The sequence below is a fragment of the Heptranchias perlo genome, chromosome 16 (genome assembly GCF_035084215.1).
Source record: "Heptranchias perlo isolate sHepPer1 chromosome 16, sHepPer1.hap1, whole genome shotgun sequence".
Classification (NCBI taxonomy): Eukaryota; Metazoa; Chordata; class Chondrichthyes; order Hexanchiformes; family Hexanchidae; genus Heptranchias; species Heptranchias perlo.
In genome coordinates, this window is record NC_090340.1 from 24,676,747 (window position 1) to 24,694,337 (window position 17,591).

Genomic DNA, 17,591 nt, shown 5'->3' on the forward strand with positions numbered 1-17,591 from the left:
TTAACTCCTCCTGCCCTCAATCACACTATGTTACGCTATCTCTCACTGAATTCCAAACATACCCTTTTAATCTCTCCACTTTTCTCGGAATTGCACCACCTTCACCATGCACAGTGGAATCCCCTCAAACCTACCATTTATCCAATCCCTGTTCGATTACACTACTTTCACTCACCTGCCCCCTGAATCCCACCCATACCTCATTAATCCTAACTATTCCCTCTCAATCCCACTATTTTCCTCAATGCTCCTTCAATTGTATCATGCTTCATCAACAATGGAGTTCCCTTATCCAGTCGTCTCTTAATCATCATTGCACCCTGATGTTATTCCTTCTCCCATGCTGCCTCCGCCTATCGATGTCAAGTCCTATCCTTAAGGCACCTACCAGTATCAGCCAAAAGTCTATGGAAGTGAGGGGTGGCTCCCATACTCCAAGCTGCATTTTATGACTGCCTGATCTTTTTTTCTTTTAGTAGTATTTAAGCTTCCCACCCACATGTGCTGGGTTACTGCCAAATCTTCGCCACTTTCAGCAGCCTCCCACCCCCACACCTGAATCCCAGCCAGTTTCAGCAGCCTGTACCCACATCTTCGCTGCTTTTAATGGCACTTAAGTTTTCAAAGTGCTGTGAGCATTTATTATCTTTGCCAACTCAATCATAACCATTCAATGCTTTCAACATTAATAATCTGCCCTTCGAAAGGTGTAGCTGTGAGTACTGAATGTAAATTGTACATAATTAGAAATTTTCCTTCTGACCTCCAGCTTCTCTTGTGCCATTCTAGCCCTGTATCTTGCCGCCACCTAATTTAGGTTTTTCGCCTGCCAACATTTTGTCGTGAGCCATTCCTGCTGTCCCCGCCCCCCACCCCCGGGCCTTGGGGCTAGCCAATATTTTGCTTCTAGCTGTGCGCTACATTTTTAATATATTCCTCCCTCCTGGCCCCACTCACCTTCTCAACCCAGCCCCACTAATTTTTTTTTGTGCCTCTCTTCTCAACCCCACTTGTTACCCGACCCGCCAAAATACTTTTTATATGCTTCCTATTTCAGCCTTGCTCACTTTCCAGGCAGCAGCTCCAGTAACATTTTTATATGCCTCCCTTCCCACACTCAGTGCCAGAAAACACAACATTTGCTCTAGATCCACCTCACCAACCACAAGAAATTGCAGCCTGTGGCCTTTGCCAGCTCCTTTTCCCACCTAACTGGTGCACACAGCCACCACAGGAAAGTATTACCATATCCTTCAGCAGATCCCTTCACCATCACCACCACCTCCCACCTCAAATAGCAAAAAAAAACAAGAAAGAGAAACATCCAGAAATGAAGAGAAAGGGAATGAAAAGCAGAAATGGACAGAGAGACAACAGAAGAGGAGAGAAAAAGAAGCAGAAGACAGAAAGACACGCAGAAGTAGAGCAGAGACAGAAGCACCAACAAGACAACATGCACCAGTAATAGATCATATCCTCCAATTTCTGAACAGTGCAACAGAATGTGTGTGTGTGTGTGTGTGTGTGGTGTGTGTCCGCGCGCTGGTATTTAACTGGACTTTTAACTTGACATTCATTTTTTTTTAATTGAACTCTATGGTATCCAAATTACAAATATTTTGCTGCTGATTTTTTGACTAAAATGCAGTAGTTGACAATATGAAGTCCCCATAGTTTGGAAAATCCTGAGTTCAGTTTGTGTCATCATTGTGGTGAGTCTTTGTCAGATTTTTGATATTCTTCTGTATAATTTAATTCTCCCATTATAGAGGACAGCTGTCCTCAGCGCCAGCTCTGCGGAGGTAACCAAGCTGCAACAGAGCGCATGATCCAGTTTGGGCGGGAATTGCAAGCCTTGAGTGAACAACTTTGCCGAGAATATGGGAAAAATGCCACGCACAAAAAAATGTTGCAGGTATTTTATGTGCTACTATTTGTTTTAAAAGTCCCAGCATAGAGGATTCACTGGTGGCCCCATTGGCTATTCTACTTTATAAGCAGCTTCCAAAAGGTGCATGTTTCCTGAAGCCACGTCTAGGAAGAAGCGACACAAAATATTCCATTTCACTGACTGTACCATATGAAATCTTTCACACTCCACGTCCTTTACCAGACAGCATCAGGTGATTCAAAAATATAGTTAGATTGCCAATTTGTACCAGCTCTTTTAGAATAACCAACACAATTCTCCATCTGGCTGACCTAGTGAGAAGTGATTAGTTTGAGGCCAAATTGTGGCTGGGATTTAAACTTCTTCTTGATTCGAAGTCGTGCCTGATCTACTGCTAGTGCTACTTGTCACCTTTCATGGTTTGGCTGTTTTGACTATTTTACTAGAGAAAGAATTTGGAAGAGAGTTGCATTTAAATATTGTTTTTTTTATATTCATACAAGTCTTAAGAATTAGCATTTTAAGCACCTTTTTTCTTTTTAAACTTGTGACTCCACTTTGCTTTGAAACCTCAATATTTAAATGCAACTCTCTTCCAAAATCTTTCTGAATAAAAAAAATTATCAAAAATTCCCAAAAGGTGACTCCACCTGATAGCACTATTTTTGTTTTTTTATCCACTTGGATCATGTAATGCGCTTATGCATCAGCGGGTTGTGTCACAGAAAGATGGGGAAAGAGCACTGTTCTCCACTCCACTGAGTTCTTAATCTTCGCCACACTACTATGAGGAGCTGTCAATAAAAGGCCAGACCCCTCCTTACAGACTGCTGCTGAGCACCCCCTAGCAGAAGAACTAGGGGAGAAGAACATTGGCAGAGGCCCATGAGCAGGACATCTATTGTTTAGGATGAAGGAGATACCTACATTTGGCAGAGTAGAAGATACAAAAATTAGATAGGGATCGGGGAAATCTGATGTGATGGTAAAGCTTTTTTAAAAAAAATCTTACTGCTGTGACACTTTTTTTTCTTTCTTTTCCAGGATGCATTTAGCCTCCTAGCATACTCTGATCCGTGGAGCTGTCCAGTTGGGCAGCAGCTCGACCCTATCCAGAGGGAACCTATCTGTGCTGCCCTTAATAGTGCTATCTTAGGTAAGCAGCAAAAAAAAGAGTAAGAGTATGTTGAGCAGCTTCCAGTCCTTTCCAGTGGTGAATGGGGTAGAAATTGTTCCTCGTTGTGCATGTTTTATAGACGTATAAAAGGCGCAACGAAGGCCGATTATGGGAACCAACATTCCACGCCCAAAGTATGCCTGAAAGTCATCCGACCTGATACTGGGTTGGGCTGTTTTTCAGGCGATCCTGGCGGCTATAACAGGCATTACGCCGCTTACATATGTAAATGAGGAGCCTAACACCCATTTTAGCCCTCCTGTGAAATTTGATGACGACGAGTAGAGAAGGAACTGGGCCTGCTCCACTTGGGATTCTTCAGCGGCCGGTGTGGCCTAAGCAGCATTTGCCAACAAAAGGTGAGTTTTGTTTTTGAAAAAATTCAAAATCCATTCCCGTGGACCCAGGAGGAGCAGGAGGGATACCCCAACTCCACGTTACTCACAATCGGCTCCGCCACCCTTGTCACTCTACCCAGCCAGATGTGCCTTCTGGCCACCTAAAGTGATGAAGTAAATGATCAGATCATCTGCTTTAGGTGTTGGTTGAGGGATACCGGGAGAACTCCTCTGCTCTTAGAAATAGCCACCTGAGAGGACGGACATAACAGTTTAACATCTCAACCGAAAGACAGAACTTCCAATAGTGCAGCAGTCCCTCGGTACTGCACTGAAGAGTCAACCTGGATTATGCGCTCAAGTCTCTGGAATGGGTCTTGAACCCACAACCTTCCAACTCAAGAGTGCTATCAACTGAGCCACAGCTGACACTGTGTGTAAAATGGTGGAATATTTTGCCTGTTGGAAGAGAGCGGCTGAATTGAGTGGACGGTTGCCTCTAAACCTGGCTCAGTAGGTCGCACTCGCACCTAAGCCATAAGGTTGTAGATTCCTGCCCACCTCCAGCACTCAAGCACATAATCTAGCCTGATACTTCAGCACAGTACTGAAGGAGTGCTGCATTGCTGGATGTGCTGTCCTTCTAATGAGATGTTACGCCATGCTTGTTGATGTGGTCATTAAAAATCCCGTGGCACTATTTGAAGAAGAGTAGCAAGTTTTCTTGCTGTTCTGGCCAATATTCCTCTTGATGAAGCCACCAAGAAGAAAGGTAATTGATCATTTATTCTGTAGCTGTTTGTGGGATTTTACTGTGCATAAAATGATTGCCGCTATTGCCTATGTAACAGCAATGCACTTGAAGAAAAAAAGCATATGTGAGTACTCTGAGGCACGATAAGGCACTCTGTAAATACAGGTTATGTTTTTCTTTTATTTTCTGACCGTGAACACAGTCGGGAAGGGAGTGGATATAGCTGGCAAGAATAGAGTTGGGTGGTGGGCAGGGAAGAGAGAAGTAGTTTCTGACACATGACAACCAATCTTTAAACCTCCAGATTAAAATGGCTTAATGAAGCAAAGTAAAAATTCATAGTATCATTGCCAAGTCAGACCTGACCTGGCCTGGGAATGTGTCACATTCTTGCTGGGAGTGCTGATTTTCTGTTGTCTAGCAGCCTCAGTCCTCATGTTAAGCCAAGCACATATTAATAACATACTTCAGAAATGCAACAACATTTCGAAATGCTCACTGGATGGTGAGAATACAGCTTCCTTCTTAAGCAGAATCAAATGGATTCGAGACCATGGTCAATTGCTCTGATAAATGTTGCTTGTTCTCAGCCTAGCTGCTGGATATAACACCAGGTGACAAGTGCCCCTCTCAATGGAAGAAAATCTGGTTATCCCCTATTAAGAATGCACCTTCCCAGTTGATGTCTTTAGGCCAGAAACCATTTTTGAGGGGTGAAAAGATTGAGTAAAAATGCAATATTTTAGATGTGGAGCAATGACTGAGAATGGCTGGATGATCTGTATGATTTGTAGGGCTATAGCATGCATGGTGATGCAACAGTAAAATTGACCTTGTTTTCTCTCTCTCTCTCTCTCTCTCTCTCTCTCTTTCTCACGCACAGAATCTCAGAATCTGCCAAAGCAGCCACCATTGATGCTTGCACTGGGCCAGGCCTCCGAATGCCTTCGGCTGATGGCGCATGCAGGGATTGGATCCTGTTCATTTGCCAGAGTGGACGACTATTTGCACTAGCTGCTGTGGCAGTGGAGAGACCTCAGATACTGCCCCCTCACCTCCTGCTCAAGACCCACAACAACCCCTCCCCTCTTCTCGAAGACCATCGCACTGCCCACCAGTGGGTGCTGACCGATCTCCTTTCCTGCCAGCATCCTTGTTACGTTTTATCAGGTTACACGACTGAATGCAATGCATTTTGCAAGAGATCATGGGTGCAGTAGTGCACAATACAAATGTAGCATATTCCTCTCTGATTTCTTAGTCACTGAGCCACCAGTATTTAGCCCTGGAGGTTTTGTCCTGTGCTAGCCTCTGTTGTTTACTGGTTATCATTAGGGCTGTAACAAAACTCATGTATTTTGAAGCTTTATTCATTTATTTTATGTAATAAGGCTCTGATAATGCCTTGGATTTGTGGCAGCATTATATGATGCCATTCCTGTTCCCCAGCATTAATCAGTACTGCTTCAAGTCCAGTCCCAGTTTCCTTTGGCAAAAATTCATAGGCACCCAAAGCTTTGGTGTATACTATTGCCAAGGCTTTGAATCCCCCTCTCTTTCCTCCCCAATCTGTTGCCAAAAAAATACAACTCTGGGTTTGTCACAGCTCTAGTAATCAACCACGTTTGGTTTACATCTTTTCCATGTTCTACCTGTGTATATTTGTGTGGAACAATGCTGCTCGTTATCACTTTGCTGTTTGGTTTTGTTGTTCTGTCGTTCAGGCTCTAGTTGCACAACCGTAACTTCCACTTGTTTCTTATCGGAACTTTGTCCTACATCTTACTTTAAAACCCACATCATGTCAAGTTATACAGTATGAGAGTTCTGAGCAGCCTCATACTTTCAGCTTTGAGTTCAAATTACATTCTCAAACCGACGCCTCCACCTGGCCTTCCCTTCCAATATGAGTGCCACCAGTTCTAACTGGGTCATACGTCAGAGAGAAATAGGATGGGGTTGGGGATGGGAGGGAAGTAATGGTAAGCAAGGATAATGTGGGTGCAAAGTTTGCGAACTTTCTGGGGGAACAGGGAAACCAATGTAACGGTCATTTCAACAATTGAAGGTATACATTTCTGCAGGTTTACTGCACAACATCCTTCCTTGAAAGGGTTTTCTTAATATATTTTTGCTATAATACAAATTAACTTCTGGGCAACTTAGTTAACTAGCAACTGATTCCACTGTTATCTGATTACCACAGCACTGATTCCACGGTTCATTTATTGAACAATCTACTCTGGTAGTTCTCAAGCTATTCTTAAAACTTCAAAATCAACCAGTTAGCCATGTCTGTATGATAGTCCCACCTAGAAGCCACCTTCAAAGCAATCACAAGATCACTACAGCAACATAGAACCAACTCCCCAGAGAATCATCAGGATGACAAAATTCTAGACATGAGCCAAGGAACTTAAACTGTGCTGTGGATTCCAGTGACTGTCTTGAATCTCATAAAATAAGAACCTAACTATTTGGAAGATAGTAATATTCAAAAAGTTCCATAGGTCAGTAATTATTCAAAAAGAACACATGGGATCAGGAATGTTGCCATTTGGATATTAAGCAGTGATCATGAATTGAAGCAGATTCTGAGTAGTTATTCTAAATGGTAGCCAATAAAGACAGAGTAGGAACTGCAGTATGTAATTTCCCAGTTGGGGACAGTTGCACAATGCAGTTCACCTAGCAGGGTCAGTTGAAGTGCTGGCTTTTATTACTTTTTTTAAAAAATAGGTCATTACCTCCTCTCATGAGCTTCTTTTACATTGGTGCTATTCTAATTCGGATTCAGTGAGTCATCTCCCTGCATTTGATGCTAAATCCAGTTCCCTTATCCCGGAATTAAATCAGCTATAGTTCCCGGTGGATAATTTCAAAAAGGAAATGTGGAAGTCTCTGTATCAGCGTACATTTGGAGATGTACGTTGTGCACAGCATAGTGAAATAGCTCTGCTCCAATAAACATGAGGTTTTAATGCCCGAGGATCTACTCGCATGATCCCATCTTAACTTATTTGCCTTTATGCTGTTGTCTTGCCCAAATGCCCTGCAACAGAACTTGGTGATTGGAGTAGAAATAGGGAACCAAAAAGGTAAAATATGGTATTTGCAGGAGATGATGAGTTCATGTGGCTAAACGCAACATCAATGGAAGATGGAAACTACATTGGCAATACTTGAAAAGCAAACTATGAAGGCAAATGGGGAATTTGTGCAAGACCACTCGTGGCTGTTAGCAAAGCTGAAGTGCCATCTTAGGGTTCAGATAATGCAATATCCTCCACTTTCAGGAAGGGTTTTTTTTGTCACATCGTGGTCAAGAAAAAATAGGTTTCATACCAGTTAAAATTTACCAAATCTCTTTAAAGAATGTAGAGTGGTACAGTGTAGGGTGGATTATAGATGAAACGCACTTCAACATTTTCACTTGTAACTGACATTTTGCTAAAATTGAACTTTCATTTTTTGGCCTTTAACCATTGATTTCTTCTTAAAATATTAATGATCTACAATAGCATTACAATTCTGTTAGTTTTTTAAAAAAAGTCCATTCCATGTTTCTTTTTTATTCATTATTTTCCCCACACAGTTCCCCTTCCCACCCTCTCCCTCCAAGCTGCTGTTCGGCACTGTTCTCTGCCCAGGCAAAGAGGCCAGGCAGCTTCCCCAGATCCTTGCCTATTCCACATTAATCTGCCGCAGGGAGGTATGCAGGACTGACCTGATATGATGTCTGACTTCAGTTCTGCTCATCCAATCCCTGGAGCTTCTAACGTTTGGAAGTGCAGCATGACTATCCATTGCACTGCTCTGTGGTGCAGCATATGGTAGGCTGTCTCGGGGAAAAATCTGACATTTTTTGGATGCTTAGTGAGAATTTTAATTATTGAATTTAAGACTAGGAATTACAGCATTGTATGGCTGATTTTTTTTTAATGTACATTTTAATATTTAAGCACTTATGCAACCCACAAACCCTGTTAATGCATTGATAATGCTAAGTTTCGGCCGGCTGCGAGGCATAGGAAACCAAACATTTCTTGTCTTCTAGATGCCAAGCTGAGATAGGCAGTTGTATGCATCCAGGCATATGCACAGATTGAACACAAACCTGACTGTGGAATGATCCTGGCATCACCCAAGGTTTAATTCTGCACCTGTGGGATTGGGGCTAATTTGACAACTATGACTGTGTTTTTCTCCCCCAGCCAGTTTCCTCATGAGATCCCAATTGCTGCCTGTTCGGGAGAGTGTAAACATTTGGCCTGTTGACATACCCATGGGAGTCTTCAGCTCCACTCTGTTATTGGCTGACTAGAGATGTGACAGGGTCTGTCGGTTTGCTCTTCCATGCAGGACTCTGGCTAACAATTAGTGAGACCTGCCAATACTCCTCTACTAAAGGGAGGCACATTTTTCCATTGAAGCTAGGATTTGAACTTGGTGCTTTTGGAGGGGAGTCTACAGCTAAGCAGATAAAGCTGTTCTGCAGTGTGTTGATTTCTTTCCTCTTGCATGCAAGACTTCAAACATAGAGAATAGAAAAGCACTGATTCACTGCAAATCAACACAGAGTGGACCTGCGATGCATGGAGGAAGGTCTGCTGAGGTGGCTAAAATATTAAAGGCTTCTGGTGTTGCATTGTCTGTGCATCACAAGGGAATTACTGGCCACTCCCTGACTGAACCTGGTTTATCTGGTAAATGTCATGTATTGGTATAGATATTTTAAAAAGGTTTATAAAAATCAGTATCCATAGATAAATACTCAATCCCCTCCAAATGTATAGTAGAACATGAAACGTAGGACAGAGTATGATGTAGAAACAAATGGGGAAGGGGATAATGACTCACTGGACTGCAAGAGCTACAAAACTGCTAGAATTTTGTAGTCGAACGCGAAGGAAACAACATCCCTTTTAATGGCCTAGATTTAATTTTTTTAAATAAATTTGAAAGCTATTAAAGGACCTGTCTTGTCACCTAGTTGAGCTTATGCATCACTGTTGGATACCCCTAGGCAGTTTTCAATAACAGTAAAATAGTCTGTGGCATACTGTGTAGTGATGCAAAGCACCTGTGTACACAGGTTGGGCAACACCCAGTGGTTTGAGGTCTCATTTATATCAGGCATTTTTGTTTTCGTCGGAATAACCTGACCACACCGTTCTTTTTAATTTTAACTAATCTTGTTCATGAGGTTCATGGGGCTTTGGAGCCCTTTTAAGTTCAACTCTCATCTTTGGGAAGATCAAACTTTTTAAAGATATAAGACAATGTTAATGCAGGTTGTGCCTTGATGAGACTCGCCTTAAAGTCAATGCCTTATAATTGGATTTGTCAAGGGGTTAGTTAAAAGGGAAGTGTATGGAATTGATGCACAGTCTGAAATGTTTTTAAAAAAATAACACTGACAACTGTTCACCTGTCTTAGTTATCTTGTTACTCTGGCTTTGTTTTTAGAATGTTTTGATTAGGAACAGCATACAAACAGACAAGGGTAGATCTCCCCTCCCATGATATGATATATTCAGTGACATCACAATAAAGCATTTTGTGCACAATCCACTTTCCCCAAAGGAAACTAAGTATCAAATGTAGACTGAATGACACCAATAAATTCACAGCTATCTCCATTTGTAAGTTTTTTAATTAGATAACAGGAGATTGGGTTTGTTCCAGTTGCTGGATAACTTGTCATTTTTTGAAAGCTAATAATCTGGATAAATAGTCAGGTATAATTGTCTGTCTCCCTTTTTAAAAACTATTTCAGATTGTGGAATGATGCCAAATAATTCCTGTTTTAACGTGTTAACAAATCCAACTTCATTTTAACATAGCATTAACTTTAAGATGAATCTTACTGGGGCACAACCTGATTCAGTATATTATATTTCCCCTTCAGTTTTTTTTTTGGGTGGAGGGTGGTGGGTGTGGAAATTAATTCAAACATTTCTCCTGCACAACCATGTCTATCAATTAAAAGAAGCAGAAAACTTATGTTGGAAAAGGTCAACAGTTTAGTTGTTTAAGAGAGAGTGCATAATCTTAGAATATTTTTTATTATTTTTATCTAACCAGATTAGGTGAACAAAAAGGGATTGTCATGTTAGGACTGTTGTCCAATTGAAATTGCTGACAAGTCCCAGGTGTGGCTATGGCGACACTGTTTTAGCCAAATGGACTAAATTTAGTAGAAAATGTCTTACACACAATACAAATAAATGTACCTCACGTGTATATTTACTTAGCAAACATCTACCACCATTCGGTAACCAAGGAAGTCAATAAAGCACTCCCACCGATCAAAAAATACTTGCACACTGCTTTTTGTCCTACCATTTTACCAACAAATGCACAAAGGGTTAAAGTACACATGCATACAGCATGTGAATGAGTATTGAGATCACATGCCAACGACAGTGCCTATTACTCACATTTTATTTACTAATCAGAAATGGAATTAGCCACATCTTGTTTGCCAATTTACCAGATGTGGCTAGCAGCTAATGTATTGGACAACACTGTTAGGAAATGAAGCAAATGTTTTTTGCAGCAATCAGTCCCCAGGCTATGTTCATCAGGCTCTCAGCGTTTTTTCGCTGCATTCCCATCCTTTTTGAAAACACAGTGGACCAGAAACAGGAGGTTTGGGTCAGTTTCAGTTGCTGGACAGCACATTATCTGCTGGTAATTTATAATCGATAAACTGACATGACATCAGACTGCCCCTTATTAGAGATCCATTTAGACATTGGACATCTTGAAATTTCATACTGGCTGAAGATTGGAGAACAATTCTTAATTTTTTAAAGAAAAACTGGGCTTTCAGCTAAATGTTTTTCTGACTGGCTGCTGGTGACGTTTTATATATAAAAATAAATGCACCAGCCAAACCAGAATCTACTTGCCAAACCCTACATCCCCTCCTCCTCCCCCCACCCCCAATAATATAAGCAGTAAAAAAAGGCAAACAAATGGGCATTCAACTGTTCAGAAAGTTGATTTGCTTACAATTTGCTAACTTTGAAAAGCCCTGAAAAATGACATACTGTAATTTAGCAACATGAACTTGTATTCAGTATTGTGTATTTACAAATAATTGAAAGACCAGCAACAATGGTGTTCGAGACAGTGCTACTGATTGGTCACAGTCATATCCCAGTTGTCACTGTAGGCTGGAAAACTGTATTGTGTACTAGGTAAGTGTGAATGTGAGTGGAGGTGTCATGCTATATGACGAGCTACTAACAGCTTTGTAAAACCATGTATTTTCCTTTCTTGTTTTTTAAAAATGTCTGTCAATCAGTGGCGAGGTTGATGTTGTCACCTAAATGAGACAATCTAAAATGATCATTTTGAATTAAAGTTTCTGATTTCATTTTCTGATATTCGTCATTGGAAACAATGCTACTAATTTGTAATTTGTCTCACTAACATCTTAAGGCTGGGATCATGCACCATTTTTCATTTTCTTTCTGGTCTGTATGTTTTCAGTCCCATTGTCCCCATGCAGCTACTCTTGACACAACTGTAAGTGTTTTTGCTGATATGGGAGACTTTTCACAAACTCTGGCACATTGAAGAAAAGTGCTATCATTTACCTCCCCTATCTTCTCTTTCTGTCAGATTTCCCAAATAAGTTCTGATCCTGGATATAACCAAACACCAATTTGGAAAGAGAAGCATGCTGCATCTTAACAGTAACTTACGTTTGCACTCACACAAAACCCTGAGGTTGACACTTTTGAGTTTGTACCAGGCACTTTGAAATATGGGAACAGGAGGTCTCATTTTCCTGACGGTATGAAGTGTACTGAAGCATGGCTTTGATTTTTTTTTGTGTGGTCTTTTCCCTTGGTTGGGCTTTGCAAAACTAATGCTGATTTTTTATTTTTTATTTTAATTTTCTTTTTTTTAGAATAAAACAATACAAATGGTGTGACACTATTTAAAGATTTAAAAAATTCTGTTAATCTAGTAATTCTAGTTTTGTGTACTTAACTGTGCTCAGCTTGAAACTATAGTCATTTTGTTTAAAGGAAGGGAAGGGTGATAATAAAATTTTAAATTCTGTATACAGTGTAAAATGTATACTTTGTAATTTAATGATTTTCTTTTGTTGCTCCAAACTCAGGTATGATACATACAATTACAGCATGGAATGTGAAGCAAGATGTTTCGTTTTACCAACATAAAACTCATGAACTAATTTCTGCTCCATGCTCAATATCAGTTTAGTTTTGTTATGAATTCAATAAATGAACACACAAGTTGTGCACAAGTACAATGGTTGTTCAGTTTGAGCATAGTAAGTATTTGTGAAGCAAAAATTACCCAGTACTAGCATGAACATTTGAGAAACTTTTAAAACAAAAACAAAACACAAAAAAAAACAAAATATGTACTAGAAATATGTTAAAACAAAATGTATTCTGTTGTATTTTGACAGAATTATTTTTATTAAAATACACAGTCATGTGCTAAATTGCTGTTGGATTTTTAATAACTTCTGCCCTTAATTTTTTTTCAGTTGGTCTTGTATATCTTTTCATTGCTGCAGACTTAGTCTATAAAGTGCAAATTATCAGCAGCTTGTTGATTTCATTAAAATAAAAATGCGCAGTAATTGATGAAGATCAAACGCTTGGTTAAAACATTGCACATTCACTTCTCGAGCCCAGGCCCAAATCCAGGCTGAACTGATGGTCAAATTTCTCCTTGCTGTCCTACGTAAGAAGTCATGGGTCTTAATTTGACTATATTGAGTTTCGTGGACCATTCTCCTCATTTACACTAATTCCTCATTAAAAAATTCAATTTAAAACTAAACTTTAAATAGTCTGCAGCTCCTTTCACTGAGGAGGTTGTTAGACGATCACTTCATTGACAGTGATGTGAGCTTCCAACACACAATTTGCACATTCAGTTACTAAGAAAGGCTCAAAAAACTGGGTCTTTTTTCACTGGAACAGAGAGGATTAAAGTTGGGGGGGTGGGGGGGGATCTAGATAAGGTTTTCAAAATTGTGAAGGGTTTTGTGAGGGTAAATAGTGAAAAAGATTGTTTGCACTGGTTGGCAAATAGCTAACGACATAAATCCCGGGATTATCACGAGAAGAATAAAGGGAGAGATTAGAAGAATTTTTTTCAACTTCTAATTAAAACATGGAATGCTTTGCCATAACTTGAAGCATAGACTATAATGTAATTTAAAAGGAATTGGGTAAGTATTTTAAAAGGAATAATATAAAAAGGATATTTGGAAAGGGTAGCGAAATTGGGTTAGAATAGATTGCTCCAGTTGAACAGCTAGCACAGGTGCGATGGACTTAATGGGCTCTTGTACTGTCATTTCTAATTCTGCAATGCTATATTTTAATATGTATATTTTTAAAAGGGTTGTTTGTGACTTTTTAAATGATTAAATCTTAACTATCTTCTGCTTTGCATCCTTCTCAGTAGTTTTGGAATAATTATGATGCTATTTAGAGAGGGAAATTACCTTCAAGTTCAGCCTGTCATAATATCGTGTGAAGCACATTTTAAGTCTCTAGAACATTTATCCACTGTCTGCACTTCCACTCAGCAGGCTTGAGGTATTGTCTGTAATGAGGTGGCAAAGTATTCCCACAGGTAATGTTTTGGGACTGAGTTTCCTCATTAATCTGGGTGGATATCAGCAGCTGAAGTAACATAAAAATACACACCGATGAGGCACTTAGCCGATGGACCACCTATTTAGGATTGGGTCAGACCAGTAGTGACAACGATGGTGTGTTTAAATAGTAAGAAATCTTACAACAACAGGTTATAGTCCAACAGTTTTATTTGAAAATCACAAGTGTCACTTCACCTGACGAAGGAGAAAGCCTCCGAAAGCTTGTGATTTTCAAATAAAACTGTTGGACTATAACCTGGTGTTGTAAGATTTCTTACATTTGTCAACCCCAGTCCATCACCGGCATCTCTACATCGTGTTTAAATAGAGCACTGTAGAAGTTAAATTATCAGTTTACAAGAGGTAGTGTTTATAAGTGCTGTTTACTGTCAGTTGTTGGAAAAAGGAGGGGAAAGAAGAAAAAGGTATACAGAAAATAAAGAACAAGGAAAAGCTAAATTATAATTTTTTAAAATCTGTTATAATGGTGATGTACTTGATATCTGCATGGTAGTGATAACTTTAAAATTTCAGGTTACAGCGGTGGGAGGGAGATTCTTCTACTAGCAAACTGTTTGCATTGTTTGCAAAGTTTTTTCTTCTTTTCTCAATCACGTAAGAGCTGGGGCGCTCAGCTCTAAAAGTCTATGGGGGGGATTTTAACCCCCAGGATGGATGGTGGGGGGGTTAAATTCTTTTTAAAAACTGAAACCCGCTGCGAACGCACCTACTTCCGGTTTAACTGTGGCGGGTGAGTGACCTGCCCTCGAGAGGCGGGTCAGTAATTTAAATATGTTAATGAGGCTGCGTGCCTCAGCTTTTGGCAGCCTTTTTGGTTTAATGGCTGCAGGCTGGGTTTCCCAGGACTTGGGAAACCTGGCAGCTGAAGGGAGGGAAAGCAGCTGGACCCAGCAGGTAAGTGCTTTTTATAGCACTGCTTGTGGGCCAGGAGGAGCAGGACTGCTCCATCCCTCCCCCCCGGGCCCCTCAAGCTAACCTGCCACAATCGCCTCCCCCCTCCCCTGCCAAGAATCAGTTGAGAGCAGAGCTAGAGGAGACCAGTGCCCAAAGATGGACTATAAGAGAAGAAATGGATTGGTCAAATGTGTCAGGTTAAGGTGAATGAGAAGAGGTAGGGAGCCAAAGTTACACAGGATGTTGCTTGTGACTTTGGTGCAGTCTTGGTCCTGTGGCAGGACGAAAGCCCGATTTGGAGGGACTTGGATAAGAGTGGTGAAAGTGATGGACAATCCCAAGAAAACTAATATTGAATCGGGGACAGGGACTTGATTAAAATTAACATAAGTAAAGCAACAGTAATGAAGAAAATAATAGCACTAAAGAGTGATAAATCCCCAGGACCAGATGGTTTCCATCCCAGGGTTTTAAAGGAAGTAGGTGAGCACATTGCAGAAGCCCTAACTATAATCTTTCAAAGTTCTCTAGATTCAGGAACTGTCCCTCTGGATTGGAAAATTGCACATGTCACTCCGCTTTTTAAGAAAGGAGAGAGAGGGAAACCAGGGAATTATAGACCAGTTAGCCTAACATCTGTTGTGGGGAAAATGCTGGAGTCTATAATTAAGGATAGGGTGACTGAACACCTCGAGAATTTTCAGTTAATCAGAGAGAGCCAGCATGGATTTGTGAAAGATAGGTCGTGCCTGATAAACCTGATTGAATTTTTTGAAGAGGTGACTAGAGTAGTGGACAGGGGAATGTCAATGGATGTTGTTTATATGGACTTCCAGAAGGCATTTGATAAGGTCCCACATAAGAGACTGTTAGCTAAGATAGAAGCCCATGGAATCAAGGGAAAAGTACAGACTTGGTTAGGAAGTTGGCTGAGCGAAAGGCGACAGAGAGTAGGGATAATGGGTAGGTACTCACATTGGCAGGATATGACTAGTAGAGTCCAGCAGGGATCTGTCTTGGGGCCTCAATTATTCACAATATTTATTAACGACTTAGATGAAAGCATAGAAAGTCTCATATCTAAGTTTGCCGATGACACAAAGATTGGTCATGATGTAGATGAAAACATAAAATTACAAAGCGTTATTGATAGATTAGGTGAATGGGCAAAACTGTGGCAAATGGAATTCAATGTAGACAAATGTGAGGTCATCCACTTTGGATCAAAAAAGGATAGAACAGGGTACTTTCTAAATGGTAAAAAGTTAAAAACAGTGGATGTCCACAGGGACTTAGGGGTTCAGGTACATAGATCATTGACATGTCATGAACAGGTGCAAAAAATCATCAATAAGGCTAATGGAATGCTGGCCTTTATATCTAGAGGACTGGAGTACAAGGGGGCAGAAGTTATGCTGCAGCTATACAAAACCCTGGTTAGACCACACCTGGAGTACTGTGAACAGTTCTGGGCACCGCACCTTCGGAAGGACATATTGGCCTTGGAGGGAGTGCAGCGTAGGTTTACTAGAATGATACCCGGACTTCAAGGGTTAAGTTACGAGGAGAGATTACACAAATTGGGGTTGTATTCTCTGGCGTTTCGAAGGTTAAGGGGTGATCTGATCGAAGTTTATGATATTAAGGGGAACAGATAAGGTGGATAGAGAGAAACTATTTCCGCTGGTTGGGGATTCTAGGAATAGGGAGCACAGTCTAAAAATTAGAGCCAGACCTTTCAGGAGTGAGATTAGAAAACATTTCTACACACAAAGGGTGGTAGAAGTTTGGAACTCTCCTGCAAATACTAGCTCAATTGCTAAATTTAAACCTGAGATAGATAGCTTTTTGGCAACCAAAGGTTTTAAGGGATATGGGCCAAAGGCAGGTATATGGAGTTAGATCACAGATCAGCCATGATCTTATCAAATGGCGGAGCAGGCATGAGGGGCTGAATGGCCTATTCCTGTTCCTATGACACATAGTTCCAAGATAACAACATATTTCAGATCTGGAGAGGAGGTGAAGGTTTGAGAATGTGGTAGTTGGAGGGTGTAGAATGGGCTTCTTGAGAAGGGAAGAGATAACAGTTGATTTGAAGGTGGTGAGGGACAGTCCCAGATGGATGAGAGACTGATGATGTCACAAACATGGGTGTGGAGATGTGGAGTTGGGTGGTCAGAAGCTGGGATGAGGCATTTGAGGGAGCAGGTGGTGGGCTTCACAAATGAGGTGAAATGGGGAAGAAACTGCAGAGAACAGGAAGGGTGAAGGTACAGTTAAGTAGAGGATAGATGGAGCTGGGAATTCAGGAGGCAGCAGCTGTTAGCGCATGGCCTTGATATTAGAAACAAAAATATCTAAGTTTCACATGTTTCAAGCCTGAACGGTGATCTAAGATTGAGTTTGGATTTGTTTCTGTTCTCCAGAAAGATTTTAGAGTAGTTTGATTTTGGCCAGGACGAGGAAACAATGGTATAAATTGAGGTGCTCCAGCCAAAACTGATGGTGAACAGCCAGACCAGACGAAAGAAAGAACTTGCATTTATATAATGCCTTTCACGACCTCAGGACATCCCAAAGTGCTTTAGAGCCAATAAAGTACTTTTGAAATGTGGTCACTGTTGTAATGGAGAGGCCAAGTGCATTTGAGTTTAAGGTTACAGTTATAATGGTAGAGCAGTGGGAGTGGAAGACTGAATGAGTCTGGAGAGGGACAACCATGTTTTAAAAAATGAGACAGTTTGAGAAGATTGACCCAGACACCAATTAACAGCCAAGCACTCCCCAAAGGGTGGGGGAGGAAAATCTGAGCGAGCTACCACCCGATGCCAGAAGTTGCTCCACCA

At 40.8% G+C, this 17,591-nt stretch overlaps 1 protein-coding gene across 2 annotated transcripts in view; it reads left to right on the plus strand.

Moving 5' to 3' along the window:
• Window positions 1-12,654, plus strand: part of ranbp10 (RAN binding protein 10) — a 118,326-nt gene extending 105,672 nt beyond the window's left edge. For both annotated transcript variants that reach the window (XM_067997837.1, XM_067997838.1), the window contains 3 exons: window positions 1,770-1,915; window positions 2,936-3,047; window positions 5,044-12,654. In XM_067997837.1, coding sequence (XP_067853938.1) covers window positions 1,770-1,915; window positions 2,936-3,047; window positions 5,044-5,174 — 389 coding nt within the window. In that variant the 3' untranslated portion in view covers window positions 5,175-12,654. The remainder of the gene's footprint in view (window positions 1-1,769; window positions 1,916-2,935; window positions 3,048-5,043) is intronic.
• Window positions 12,655-17,591: the final 4,937 nt, after the last annotated feature.